Genomic DNA, 15,589 nt, shown 5'->3' on the forward strand with positions numbered 1-15,589 from the left:
ATAAATAAATGTGGAGAACCTTCGATGGCGGCTAGGTGAGACAGGGCAAAAAAAACACCTCTGTGAAAAATACTAGATAAAAACCAGAGAGTGACCCAGAACACCACTTCCAGTGTAGCACAAGCCAGACAAGGTCTGCTAAATCCACAGGGAAAGTGCATTTGGTGAAACCAGGAGTCTGCATTCTGAAACGAGTGAGTAAGCCAGCTGAAAGTCCGGTGGCCACTCTGTGGTGTGGGGAAACGCTGGGCTGGCGTTTGGAGATGGACTAGTTCTTTAAAAAAAAAAAAAAAAAGCCCAGGAGTGGCTGCAGATACGATGGGGAGAGTCGCACATTGAAGCATGGCGGGAGCAGGCTGGGCTAATGCCTTGGTGTCTGGCGTGGAGAATACCCCTTCCCACACCCGCTGCTGATTGTCTCAAGACCAGGGAGGCAGAGGGGTGCCAAAAGGAGAAAAAAAACACATTCCTTGCAGCCATCCCCCCAGGGGGCAAGGGACGCTCCTGCCCTGGCTGGACCCACAGCCGCGCCAAGAAACCCAGTGCGACGGAGTCTTTCCTGCAGCACTGCACACACACCACAATATCAGCCTTTAGTGCACCCACAGCTGATTGCCCCAGAGCTGGGAGAGCGGAGCTGTGCGAAGATGGGGAAGTTAACCCATCCCATTCAACCATCTTTGAAGCAGGCTGGGAACGCCCCTGCACAGCCCACGACCCAGGGCTTCCCTGGAGGCCAGCGTGCACTTGTGACGTGGCACAGCCTTCCCTCAGCAGAGGTCCTGGAAGAGCACAGCTGGGAAGGGGGACCTGCTCGGAAATCCCAGGGACCCTACGCGAATAACAAGGACTTGTGGGTCAGGGCAGAGACAATCTGTGGAAAGACTGAAATGAAGGCTTAGGCTCCTGCAACAGCCTTAAATCTCTGGGGACACCTGGGAGGTTTGATTATTCAAGCTGCCCTGTCTCCCTAACCACCCAGCAACACGCCCCACATTCAGGGTGGACAGCACCAATAGCACACTCAAACTTGGTGCACCAATTGGACCCCACAAGAATCAGACCCCCACACCACAAAGACAAAGTTGGGGAGAACTGACTTGAGGGGAATAGGTGACTCACGGACACCATCTGCTGGTTATTTAGAGAAAGTGTATGCCACCAAGCTGCAGTTCTGATAAGTTAGGGATCAAGTGAAGCAAATGCCAAGAGGCCAAAAACAACAGAAAATCTTGCATATGATAAAATCAGACGATATGGAGAACCCAAACCCAAACACCCAAATCAAAAGATCAGAAGACACACAATATTTGGCACAATTGATCAAAGAACTACAGACAGGCAACAAGAGCATGGCACAGGATATAAAGGACATAAAGAAGACCCTAGAAGACCACAAAGAAGAAATTGCAAGAGTAAATAAAAAAATAGAAGATCTTATGGAAGTAAAAGAAACTGTTGGCCAAATTAAAAAGACTCTGGATACTCATAATACAAGATTGGAGGAAGTTGAACAACAAGTCAGCCTCCTCGAGGACCACAAAACAGAAAATGAAAGAACAAAAGAAAGAATGGGGAAAAAAACTGAAAAAATCAAAATGGTTCTCAGGGATACAATAAATAAAATAAAATGTCCAAATTTAAGACTCATTGGTGTCCCAGAAGGGGAAGAGAAGGGTAAAGGTCTAGAAAGAGTATTCAAAGAAATTGTTGGGGAAAACTTCCCAAACCTTCTACACAATATAAATATACAAAGCATAAATGCCTGGCGAACTCCAAATAGAATAAATCCAAATAAACCCACTCTGAGACATATTCTGATGAGACTGTCAAATACTGAAGAGAAGGAGCAAGTTCTGAAAGCAGCAAGAGAAAAGCAATTCACCACATACAAAGGAAACAACATAAGACTAAGTAGTGACTACTCAGCGACCACCATGAAGGCGAGAAGGCAGTGGCATGACATATTTAAAATTCTGAGAGAAAAATTTCCAACCAAGAATACGTTATCCAGCAAAACTGTCCTTCAAATTTGAGGGAGAGCTTTAATTTTTCACAGACAAACAAATGCTGAGAGATTTTGCTAATGAAGGACCTGCCCTACTTCAGATACTAAAGGGAGCCCTACCGACAGAGAAACAAAGAAAGGATAGAGAGATATAGAGAATTTTAACAGACATATATAGAACATTACATCCCAGGTCACTGGGACACACATTCTTCTCTAGTGATCACGGATCTTTCTCCAGAATGGACCATATGCTGCGGCATAAAAACAAGCCTCAATAAATTAAACAAACAAACAAACAAACAAAAAAACAGATTTGTTCAAAGCACAATCTCTGACCACAATGCAATACAAATAGAAGTCAGTAACCATCAGAGGCTTGGAGAAGTCACAAACACCTGGAGGGTAAAAATGAGGGGGAGGTGAAAACATTCCCGGATAATCAAAAGCTGAGGGACTTCACCACCAGTAGATCAGTCCTATAAGAAAAGCTAAAGGGAGTTGAGTAGGCTGAAAGGAAGGGACACTAAACAATTGATTGAAACTACATGAAGAAATAAAGATTACCAGTAAAGATCACATGGTAAATATAAATACCAATGCTACTGTATTTTTGATTTGTAACTCCACTGTTTACTTCCTACCAGATCTAAAATACATAAACTGTAATGATTAATCAGTGGTTTTGGACTCAATGTAACATATGTAGTTTTTGACAAGAATTACATAAAAGTGGTGGAATAAGGGAGTATAGGAACATAGTTTATGTGTCATATTGAAGTTAAGTTGGTATCAAAGAAAAACAAGATTGTTGTAGATTTAAAATGTTAAATTTAAGCCCCACGGTAAACACAAAGAAAGTATCAGAGAATATGACCACAGAGATGAAAAGTAGAGTAAGGGTTCTGAGAAGTGGGGGAAGGGGCAATGGGGAGTTAGGAAATGAGTGTAGGGTTTCTGTTAGGGGTGAAGGGAAACTTCTAGAAATGGATGGTGGGAACTTGATAGCACTGCAACATTCTAAATGTGATTAATTCCACTAATAGAATGCAAGAGAGGGGTTGGAATGGGAAGATTTAGGCTGTGTATATGTTTCCACAATTGGGGAAAAAAAAAAAAAAAGGCTAAATAGATGACAATTGAATGCCAAGGATGATCCTGGATGGGATCTGAGGATGGAGGAGAGGAGGCTCAAAGGGACACAGATGGGACATAAGGAAAAAAAAAGGAACTATAGAATTGTAAGCTTTGTATCAATGTTGAATTTCTTGAACTTCTTAGCTGTGCTTAATGGGATTGCATAAAAGAATGTTCTTGTCCATGGGAAAGGTATATGGGAATTATAGTGTTTGTTCAAAGATGTGTGCAGCTTGCTCTCATATGTTCAGAGGACAGACAAATGAGGGAGGGAGGGAAAGAAACAAATGGTGGTGTGACAGGATGTTAAAGGTGGTGGATTGGGGTATCAGGGGAGGGGTGTTGGGGTATGCTGGGGTTCTATGTATGGGGTTTGAACTGTTCTTGCAACTGTTCCTGTGGTGGATTGGGATATCAGGGGAGAGGTGTTGGGGTATGCTGGGGTTCTATGTATGGGGTTTGAACTGTTCTTGCAACTGTTCCTGTAAGTTTGAATTTATTTCAAAATAAAATTTCTTAAAATAAATAAATAAATAAATAGTATGTGTGTGTATAAAATATTTGGTTAAAACAAACCCTTAAACAGAATCAATATTTAATTGGAGGGAAAAGGTTTTGCAGCACATAAGATAGTGTGTGGGACTTACCCCAGAGAACTTTTATGAATCAGTAAGTAAACAGTGAATAACTCAATAGACAGATAACATGTGGAAAAATGCTCCATATCAGTAGTAATCAGAGCAATGCATATTAAGACAAAAACTATATTATCAGTTTTAGCACACCAGATTGACAAAAATGAAAAAGATAGCTATATCCAGTATTAAGAGGGATGTGACCGCTCTGTTAACTGGAGTACAAATTAATAGAACCTCTTAAGGCAATTCCTTTAGATTGTTAAATAGATGTAAGCTTTAATGTAAAAATTCCACTTCGAGAAATGTAGTATTCAGAAAACCCACAAGTGGGCAAAGATAAAGGTGCAAAGGATGTTCGCTGCAGAATTGTTCAGAAACCATCTAAGTACACATCAGTGGAGAAGGAGACTGATATGATATAGCCATTAAAAAGAAGCAGGGGTATCCCTGTTTTCGGATGCCCAAGAGGTCTGGAAGGATACATACCATGATGTCATCAGATATAACAGTGATAATAAGATTGCAAAGGGATAAATTTTCTGTTTTATATACTTCTGTATTGTTTGAATTTTTAATAGGGTTATTATATTAAAATAGTTTGTAGGCAGTAAATACTTAAAGAGAAAAAAAGTGCTGTTACTGAAGTTTGTGTAAAGTTCATTACAAGGAGTCATTTATTTATTCATTAAACAAATATTTGTCAGTGCCAGCTAATTACTAGGAGTAGGGCAGGGAGACAGACATAAATTGGTAAATAATATTTGTTAGAAAATAGATGGTGGTATAGAGAAAAGAAAAAATGTAGCGTGAGGTAAGAAGGATTGAAAACGCAATTTTCAATGTAAATTTAAACACCATGGTCAGAGTAGATCTCATTAAGAAGGAGCCATTTGAGCAAAGAACTGAAGAATTTGAAGGAATTACACCATTTACTATATGGGTCCTATGATTATACATATGAAGTTGGAATTAGTCCAGGCTACAGAACCTGCATGCATGGCAACTCATCCTTTTTTCTTACTGTTTTAAATCTAAATTCTTATAATTCATAAAAAAAAATCTAAATTCTTATAATTCATAAAAAAATCAATAGAATTTTTCAGTGTTTGTTCAGTGTTTAAAGGTTCTCAAACTTCTTGGCCCTGTCCCTAAGCAGTTGAATCAGATTATCTGCAGTTGGAGCCAGGGGAATGTGTATTTTTAACAAACACCATAGAAATTTTGATGTAGGTAGTTCCAGGTCCATGCTTTGAGAGTGATCCTTACTCTTTTGATACCAGTCTGCTTTACCCTACCTTCCAATAGACAGTTCCTTCAATAGGTATTTTTGATTCTATGAACTCTTATATTCAGGTATACATGTCATTAACATGGCTTGTTTACATTTCAAGCCAAAGACAATGGTTCATTTGTTTGTTTCTCTCCTTAAAGGTATCATCAAATGGTATTCAGTCAACTCCTCTGAATCTTGCAACGTACTGGAAATGTAGTGCTGGCACCACAGATCTCAGAGTGGATTATAAGTACAACCCAGAAGCTATGGTGGCACCAAGTGTGCTTTCCAGCATACAAGTGGTGGTACCAGTGGATGGAGGAGTCACAAACATGCAGTCCCTTCCCCCTGCAATATGGTAAATGAAAAATATATTTCTGAATTCCTGCTAAATTTCTGGTTTAAGTTTGAAAAGTTTTAGTATATTTTCCCATCAAAGCCATGCTATAAAAGATGTGTTCATTTTACTAGTCAAGCCACAGTAGCCTCAATCCAAAATAAACAAAAAACTAGCTTTGCTGTCACTACCCAGACTTGAACGGTTCCATGCTAACTTAACCCTTGGGTAAATTGCTTAACCTTGTTAAACTTTTTTTTTTCCCCAGCTTTAAAATAAGGATAATAATGCTTGTACTACAGGGTTAAATATAGCGTCTGGCATATGAGTAAGTGTGCAATAACTATTAGTATTCATCCCTTAACCACCTCACTTGCCTCCTCTGGTAATATTAGTGTATACTCTAACCATTCTTTATATTTGCTTCACCATTTATTAATAATTTCCTTGAGTAATGAAGGGTACCTGTTTCTGACCAGTAAAAATGAAAATAATTACATAATTTAATAAACTTCTATTAGTTGAGAAACATACAACCTTATTTAAAGTAAATTTAGCACAGTAGTTCTACTGAAAATATTTTAAATGCATTCATTTATTGAGTACCCATCTGTGTGTAAGGTAGCATACTACTTAATCTAAAGAGATTTGTTTTTTCCTACAGGAATGCAGAGCAAATGAAAGCCTTTTGGAAGTTGTCTGGTATTTCAGAAAAATCAGAAAATGGAGGCAAGTGTGTGCATGATTTTGGCTATAATATGATGTCACTGAACTTGGATAGTTAAGGCACATTTATTGAAAGGTTCCTTCTAGAATTTCATGCCTTCAGTTCTAATATTGGCCACTAGGTGGAAATAACTACCTTAAGTAAGAGTGGACTAGATGAGCTTCAGAATATATTTTTTCCTCTAGATTGAATATGCTTTCCCTGTAAGAAAAATAATGTTTTGCTGTTACTTTGTAAATAGTATGTAATGCTTCATATGTTTATATGTCAACATTAAGAGAAAATACGTAATAAAGTAAATTTAAAGAAATAGAGCCATCTATCTTAGCCAGGTAACCTGATAACTAACTGAAACGGATTTAACACATTTTATTTCATTCTGTTAATGGCATCCTCCTTGCCTCCCAGAAATATATAGAAGCTTCCAGGCCTTTAAAAGCCCTCTTGCCTACTCCATCTTCCTTGTCATTTTACCCTACTAAAGCTAACCATTAGCAACCTTCAATTCTCTGATGATTATTTTAAGGAGAAATAAGTTGTATTAGTTAGGGTTCTCTAGGAAAACAAAATCAACAAGAGATAACTGTAAATATGACATTTTGTAGAAGTGTCTCACGCAACTGTGGGGATGATGAGTCCAAATTCCGTAGGGCAGGATGCACAAGTTCAGATTCCATAGGGCAGGCAGCGAGCTGGCAATTCCAATTAAGGTCTTTGAACTCCCCAGGAGAGGCTGGCTGGCTGAAGCAGTGAAAGTTCTCTCTTCTCCCTTAAAAGTCTTCAACTGATCAGATTAAATCCAGTTGATTAAATTCTCTCATTGCAGAAGGTATGTCCTTCATTGATGTAATCAGCCACAGATGCAATCAGTTGACTGATGATTTAATAAACCAGCCTTCTGGTTTATTAACCAGCCACAAATGTCCTTACAGTAATGGTTAGGCCAGTACTTGCTTGACCAGACACCTGGGCACCATCACCTGGCCAAGTTGACACATGAACCTAACCATGGCACAAGTTAATTGACTCTTCCCGCTAAGTCTGCATGTTTTTGTGTTCACAATGGAAAGGAAGTCTCTACTAGCTGATCACCCTTAGTATCTCCCCTACTAACTTAGTTTATAATTCGAATATAGTTCCCAGATCAGTTGAACCTTTAACATTAGATATTCTTGTTTTCTCTTAATCCAAGGAGAATTCCCCTGCCCTCTTTTGAATGCCTAATTAACTCCCAGTAACTTCTGTTGACAAGATTTTTTGGGTTTTTCAAATTTTTCTCAGCTTTTTCTTTTTGAACATTTTAAGTATGATGTGATCAAAACATAAAAAATATCGGTAGTTTTCCTCATGGATATTTCTGTGTGAAGGAACATGAACGTATCTGGGTTGTCTGTTCATTTGTACTTCCCATACAGAATCAGACTTTTGCCTGGCAATTGGGTGAAATAACCAAGCTAATCTGCAGTTTCCGTATTACTATTTGGTACTTAAAAGATTGCCTATTTTCAGGGGGAAAAAAAATAGGTGTTCTTGGTCTTACCCTAGCTATATAGCTTTGTTGGGGGGTGGGGATGGAGGGGTAGGTGGCAAACTGTAATTCCTAGCTTAAATTGGAAGTAAACCAGAAATCTTATTTGAATTCAGTTCTTACAAACAGTTAGCGAGGAAGAAGGAGTGTGTTTCCCCTTATTTAGTGAAACTGTATATTGTAAATACCAAGAAGGGAATTGTTCTCTCAAAATAAGACACAAATTTTGTTAACCAGGTAACTTAATATTTTCCCTCTGTTTTTAACTATCTGAGTGTCTATGTGAGGAAATGAAAAAATCTTATAAATGTAGTTCTGATTCGGTATTAGTCAAGCCATTAAAAAGAAAGAACCAAATTAGTATATTGTAAAATAGAAATTTGTTTCTATTTATGGTTCTATTCCCAGAAAAGGGACAGGAAATAATTCTCAAGTTTAAGGACTTTCAAGGTAGTTGCTCTTGACCCATGATGGAACTTTCACAGAATTGATTTGCATACCAAGAATTACCAAAGGTTAAGGAAGGCTTGGACATGGTTAAGAATTAGGCATCAATTCTTCTCTGCTACAGATCTGTACTGGCAGGCACAACTCCTAAATATATTTCAGTTGCATTCTCTTCTTGCAGCCCTAGTTCAGATCCCCTTTTTCTGGCAGCTAGAGTCCTAGACAATTTCACTTGGTTTCCCTACCTTGCATCTTGCTACCCCTCTCCTTCTAAGACACTAATCTGAAATGTTCTTGTTTCCTTATCTTCGGTGGCTCTCCAGTGATTATGTCATAAATTTCTTACTATAACTTGTAAAGATATCTGGAGTCTGCCACTCTCCTCCACTGTACCCTGTTCTCCAGCTATTCTGTTATATACATAGTTCCCTAAATGCGTCATGCTCTTGCGGGTCTCCTGTCTCTGTACCCATAGTTACCTCTACTTGAAATACGTACCATCATCACCACCACCATCCATAATTTCAGGCAGAGATATATGCTTATGTACCCATTGCTCCTGAGAGCTTCTTTTCATAAAGCGTTTATCGTATTCATTTATAATTATTAGTTTACTGTTTCTGTCATACCATTAGACTGAGGTGTGTTGAATAAGTGGTTGTATTGAAAAGAAAGTACCTTGGAAATGTGTATTTGGCATGATGTGAGACCAGTAAAATTTTAAAAAGGAAGTGAATAAAAGATATTTATGTTGATATTATTCTTCTCAATCCTAGCTACCTTCACTTCTTTCCTGCCTCTATGATATGAGTATCTGGCAGTCATTTCCTTTTGACTTTATCCCATCCACATACCTCCTAGGGCTTCACTCTGAGATGCCTTCAATGTCTTAAGAATCTCAGTTTTAAATATCTCTGAAGATTTGTGTTAAGTAGAGAAACATGGGTTAAGATTGCCTACTTAGCGAAAGTGCAAATTCACGGAATAAAATCTGATGTGGAAACAGGACAGGGATTTGTTTACTGTACACATCTTATGATTTGGCAAGACTTACGTGGTTTAGTTTACTTGCTCATTTGGTTTTATTTGGTGTGAAATGTGTTTTGCCCTTGTATAAGTTTTTTTTTTTGTTATTGTTTTCTTTGTAGGTTCTGGGTCCCTCAGAGCAAAATTTGATCTTTCAGAAGGACCCAGCAAACCCACAACACTTGCAGTGCAATTCCTCAGTGAGGGAAATACCCTCTCAGGAGTGGATATTGAACTTGTAGGCACTGGCTATAGGCTTTCCTTAGTAAAGAAGCGGTTTGCCACTGGTAAGTTGGGAGATTTCAAGTTTTTTAATGTACATGGGAAGAGTTTTTGTTTTCTAACTGTTACTAAATGACTGTCAGACAGTTTATGATCTACAGATATGGAAGTTTTTTCTGTGACCACTGGTAACAAGATGCCATCTAGAAACACACCTGGGAGAGAGCATACTGGTAGTGTAGCTGATAAACACCTGTGATTTGTTTCTAATGTATTATAAACAGCAGATGGGAACTGGAGTTTTGTATCTGTAACCACAATGAAAAATGTCCTCCTTTGAGTTCATTTGGAATTGTACTTACAAAGGTCTGCTTGGTGTTTTACAGGACGATATCTGGCGGATTGTTGATGGACCTGAGGGAGTAATAGAAACCTGCCGTTCTGCATTATTTGTTCTTTCTAAACACTATTCTAGCTTGTATTATTATGTCTTTTAAACTTAAGACATATTTGAGAGCTGACTACAAACATTAAATTGCACTTTTAAAATGAGTCATTGAAAGAATAGCACTGAAATTCTTTTCAACGCTGTAAATGATCAACTACAATATTCAGGAAGCACATTTATTTAGATTCTCAGTAAAATGAAGTTTATATAGGCTGAAATTTCAAATTATCTTCATTGCCTTTATTGGTAAAAGGGGTTATGGTATGTATAAACATCAGCCCTGAAATTTCAGGAGAGCAAGCACAAAATAATTTAGCTTTCCATAAATTTTTAGAGTCAGAAATAGCTTTGAGATTTCCTGAGTTTGATATAGAATGGATACAAACAGAACATAAATTCTAAATTTGAGATAATGGTAACTGAGAACACTCAATCAAATTGAGTTATGTGCCATAAAATAATCAGAACAGAGTCCATGTGGTATGCAAAAAATTGATAATTTGATTCTCATATAAACATTAATAAAGTGTAAATGGTGTTTTATATGATTTTTTTTAAATCTTCAAGTGCAATGTGTTTTAAATAAGCTTGCAAAAGACAGCAGAGAAATTTACTTCTGCAGTTAGTTAACTTTATAGTTGTGATTGTTTTGATGAATTAATGCTGTAGATTTAATTTATTTTTATATGGATTATATAATGTGTGCCTTTTAAAACAATAACAAAAACCAGAATTGTGCCTATTCAGTTTGTGTTCATTAATGTGCCTCACTTTTTTTTCTCACAGTCTGGGTCTTCTATTTAGAATCTTATGGTGGTCAAGCATTTTTACAAGTTATCTGCAATATTAGTATATACCTTTGGCTGCAATTGGCAAGGGAATTCAGGGTGAATAAGGATAATTTATACATAAGAATCCTGGCTCACTCCTTTAGTGATACACTGTAGCCATTAGAAATAGAAGTATACCTAATGGCATATGTTTACAGGAAAAAAAATATTTAACTTCAATATTCTATCTTAACTTCATCAAAACATTAATGAATTTTAAAACAGATAAATTCCAAAAAATTACAAATTGGTAAATTGGTAATTGGTATTTTAACTCTCAATTTAGCATTTTCCTTGACTCTGTTTATCATTGAAAATTTACACATTTACTCACCAGTTGTGTTGTGAGCATGATTTTTGTAGTATTTTGTGAGGAATAGCATTTTAGAAAAGATTAGTTTTGGCAAGAGGGAGAAGTACTGTCATTTGGGTTTTTTTCGACAATGGGAAAAATTATCAATTTATATATTTTTATTGTTATTTAATTGCCACCTGCCAAAAATAGGAAATTATGGATTGGGTTAAGCATTTCTTAAAATAACTACTAATGTTAAATAGCAGAAAACCTGTTTATAGTAAATCCTGATTACAGAAATGAAACATTTTGGACAAGGCTTCATAATTTACAAATGGGAAATATATTTATAATGATAAATACCCCCTTCATTTTGCATAGTAGAAGTGATAAATTGTATTATATATAATAATTTATATAAAGCCACTAATTGTTCTGATAAGCTTTACAGAAAATAAAATCCCTATTACTAGACATTTATGTAAAGTCTTGCTACACTACATATGCAGAAATATATAACATAGTATGTGCTCTTTTATATAGTCTGTTAGCCCAGTTCTCAATTTAGATTTGACTAAAGCAACACATAAAACATTTTACTAAAAATGTTAACCTTATTAAATAGTGAGCAAAACTAGAATTTTAACTCTTATATTGTGCTCTTTTAAATGCCAGTTACAGTCCCTTACTAGATCTTAACTGTAATCTGCTTTGCAATCAAACTGCTTTAAGTGGGCAGTTAATGTATTATTATTATTGGAATCCAGACACTCCTATACTCACTGTGTTTGTTTTTAATCAAGTATTACCTGAAAATGCACAAATTGATGAAATGGTTAAACTTCTGCACTTTCTTAATTACCACAGTCTTCATACCAAGTGTTGACAGATAAATTTGTATCAAGTGCAGTTTACAATTTTGAAGCCATATGAATTTAGTTTGGGATGGGTTGTTTGTTTTTTTTTTCCATTTAAAAAAAGTCCACTAATGATGTAAAAAGACCAGTAGATTTTCAATGGGAAATGTATTTAGCAAGCTGGTTCTTGCCTATGTGTAGTGATAAACTTTGTAGCTGTCTCTTTGACCAAGAATTTGTAAACACAGAACTCTAACAAATGTGAGTTTTAAAGGATTGTTATTTACTACTTCGGGTTGTAATTAGAACAATGCAAATCTATCTTACAAAGTTTTGTAAATATTTTTGATTTTTTCATAAAATGTAAATTTTACATAAAAGTTGTGCCCTTAATAAACATGTAATATATAATTTATCCACTGCTTTATGTGTCTTTGTACTCCTTTTGAAAGAACTAGCAATGTCTTAGTTGTTAAGACAAGACAGCCAAGGAATGAATGTACCACCATTTAAGCAGCTATACAGATTGAATTGCATTATATAGTTTTAATTGGTCATATAGGAAAACTTTATTTAGAGAATGTCCCAAAAATATAGAAATTCTTTTAAAAGGGATTCTTTTTATGAGTTTCTAAATATATTTAAATTGTTAAGCTTTAGTAGAAGACGTTCCTCCTGACGAGTTGCTCAGGAGCACAATCTTACACAATTTTAAAACCATACTGTTCTAAAGTAATCAGGAACAAATCCTACCCACCCACCACCAAAAAAAAAAAAAAAAAAAAAAAGATAGTGGAGTTATAAAGAAGCAAAAAAGGAAATGAAAAAGATAGAAGAATTCATCCTAAATATTGATGTTTTTGCCAAGTATGTGTTATAAGAAGGAGTTTAGTTAATTCCGGTCAAGGCTGGGGAACCTGTGGAAAGGGTATGTAGCACTTCTACAATTAATATCATATGCCCATAATTTTTTCTTCATTATTCACTCTTTTTCTCCTTCCTCCAGCCCCACCTCTGTCAGGGTAAATGACACTAGCTGCTGTAATTAACAACTCCAAGATCTCATGGGTTTATGCTATAAAATGCTATGTTGCCCACATCACAGTCCTGTGCAAGTTTGAGGAGGGGCTCTGCTCCATACAGTAACTCAGGGTTCCAGGCTCCTTCTATTTTGGGATTCTGCTCAGATCTTCTCCATTTGACCAGTAAATCTAGAAAGAGAACCCAGACTACCTGGGAGATTTTTATGGACCAGGTCCAGAATTGGCATCATCACTTCTGCCAACCTTCCATTAGCAAGAGCTTGATTTTGTGGCTACAGCCAACTGCAGGGGAAACTCGGAAATGTAGTTTGGTTCTGTGCACAGGAGGAAGAGGAAACAGGGTTTTAATAACTATAGAATACTCCTCTGCCACACACCCCACCCCTTTTCCACTTTGTTACTTTCCCTATTCTTGTCTCCCAAGTGAAAATATTTAATAGGGGCTGTGAATATGTATACTGGAGATTTGTTCCCTGATCTCTTACTATATGGAGATGTTTTATCCCCATTTCAAAATGTGCCTGATTATTTCCATACTTCCTCGAACAATTGTTTGTGATGTCTCAGAAACCATTGCCTATCTTGAGCATACACAGTTTTACTGTCAGTAATGTCATTGACTACAAGTAACAAAGTACAACTAAGAATGGTGTAAGCAAAATAGAATTTTTTTTCACATCGCAAACTGCAGGATATCGGCTGCTGGCATTGCTCAGATCAAGTGATTCTTGTGACCTTTCCTTATGGTTGCAGTATGGCTGCCACAGCTCCAGCCTGTATGTCTACATCCAAAGCTGGGATAAAGAGCAGTTCCAGGAATGTCTGTTCTTTTTGTCAGGAGAGTAAAAGCTTTTCCAGAAATCCAACACACTTCTGCTTATACCCTATTGGCCAGAATTATGTAGGAAAGAGAAAACAGTAACTTTTATAATGAAAGTGGGTGAAGAAGGGGTTGGAAATGGCTGAAGGTGGGCTGGTCAACGGGTCAGGCACAGAATTTCAGACACATACAGGCATGTCTCCTGATAGCATGTTGTCAATCAAATCACCTATCCCAATCAATTTTTTAATCTTCTTAACAGTGTGAACCTCAGCAATGAGCAGGATGAACTTGAAAATGTATATTCTCATTTTTTACTTTTAGAAAGAGTAAGTTGGTGTAAACTTGCTGGAGAGCAATTTGAATCCAAAACTTAAATAAATAAATACATAAATGTGTGTGTGTGTGTGTGTGTGTGTGTGTGTGTGTGTGTGTGTATATATATATATATATTTTTTTTTTTTTTTTTTAAACTAGTAATGCATCACTTTTGAGAATTTGTCCTAGGAACTAATGAGACAAGTAAGTAAAGATATTTATTACAGCATTGTTTATAATATTTAAACAGATGAGAGGGCTGTTAAATGATAACTCCCATATGGTGGAATACTGTGTAACTATAGAAAATAATCATAAAGACCTATAGGGATTGACATGGAAATATTGCCCTAATGTTGTTAAATGGCAAAAGGTGATATATAATTTTTGTTTTTAAAAGTGCATAATCTAGAGTAATTAATTATCTTCGCAAAAAAGTGTACCAAGCTGTTACAATCTTGGTAGTGGGATTTTTGCTTTCTGCAAAATGTTTGGTGTTGTCTAAATTAAATTTCATTTTTTAAAATGTGTAGATACTACATCTATAATAAAAATTTTTTCCATTTTGAAAAACAGTTTTAGAAATAGAGTGCAAATTGAATTTTATGTTGATGTAAACAGTACACAAGGATCTCCTCACAAAAGAATCTTCCTATTTTGATAATTGCCCTAGCCTGCCACTTGGTCCTACCAATATAGCCAGGTTGGTTTGTTCACTTATTTGTTATGTTTATTAATGCATGGCAGCAGATTCTTGCTCTACTTTATTATTTTATCTCAAAGCTAAATGTGCTGATTTCTTTGGCCTAAATAAATATAGATCATCTCTTCTTTCTGGGAATACATTTTGCCCAAATTAATTGTTTAAGAATTAAGTGTGATCCAGAGAACGGATAGAGGAAATGTGTAAGTATGAATGGTCTGGTTAAGGTTGAGCTTTTGACAAAATTAAGACTTTTTTAAGTTCAGAAGCTTGATGTTATCATCTTAGTGAATAGTGCCTAATTTATACCAATGAAATTTCCAAGGGAGTGATAAGAAGAGTGATGAACCTGCAACAAAGATTAGGTTATTTGGGTTTTCCACCTTTTGTTAATGAAATATTTCCATTAGTTAGAAAACTTGAATAACTTGTAACCTTCTCAGAAAGTGTGAAAGGCACACTTTGAACCCATCTTTATATTAATTTGTATAGTTCACTTAAGCATATTTCAGAAAGACTGATACCTAAATTGTGGTTGCTTTTTGAGGTACTGTGGCCTTTAAACTTCCTGGTGATTTGACTGTATACTTCAAAATCCTGTCATTGCATAATCGAAGCTACTTGCTTTACTTCCTTGTGATCCCATTTGGTGACACCCACAATATTTAGTGGTTCTGGGATCTTTGACTCCAGACAGTTCCCCAGTCACAGATGGTGTTTTTATTAGGCAGAATCCTCCAAGGTGCCAACTCATTAGGACAGAAGTCAGTGAGCAATTAAGCATACACATTTCACATCTGCAAACAAATCCGTAATTTCCTCTTTCCAGCCCAGGTTTTCAGAAATTAAGCGTCTTGGAAGTTGTGGCTGACATTGATCAAAAGTGGAAGGGCAACTTCTTTTCTTTAAGAGAACAGTACAAACTGGATTTG

The 15,589-nt window shown here is 36.4% G+C and overlaps 1 protein-coding gene across 1 annotated transcript in view; it reads left to right on the top strand.

Moving 5' to 3' along the window:
• Positions 1–12,188, top strand: part of FCHO2 (FCH and mu domain containing endocytic adaptor 2) — a 168,437-nt gene extending 156,249 nt beyond the window's left edge. Inside the window, 4 exon segments of the mRNA XM_037802054.1 lie at positions 5,215–5,414; positions 6,058–6,122; positions 9,244–9,408; positions 9,730–12,188. Of these exon segments, the coding sequence (XP_037657982.1) occupies positions 5,215–5,414; positions 6,058–6,122; positions 9,244–9,408; positions 9,730–9,752 (453 nt within the window). The 3' untranslated portion in view covers positions 9,753–12,188.
• Positions 12,189–15,589: the final 3,401 nt, after the last annotated feature.

Source organism: Choloepus didactylus, chromosome 13, assembly GCF_015220235.1.
Source record: "Choloepus didactylus isolate mChoDid1 chromosome 13, mChoDid1.pri, whole genome shotgun sequence".
NCBI lineage: Eukaryota > Metazoa > Chordata > Mammalia > Pilosa > Megalonychidae > Choloepus > Choloepus didactylus.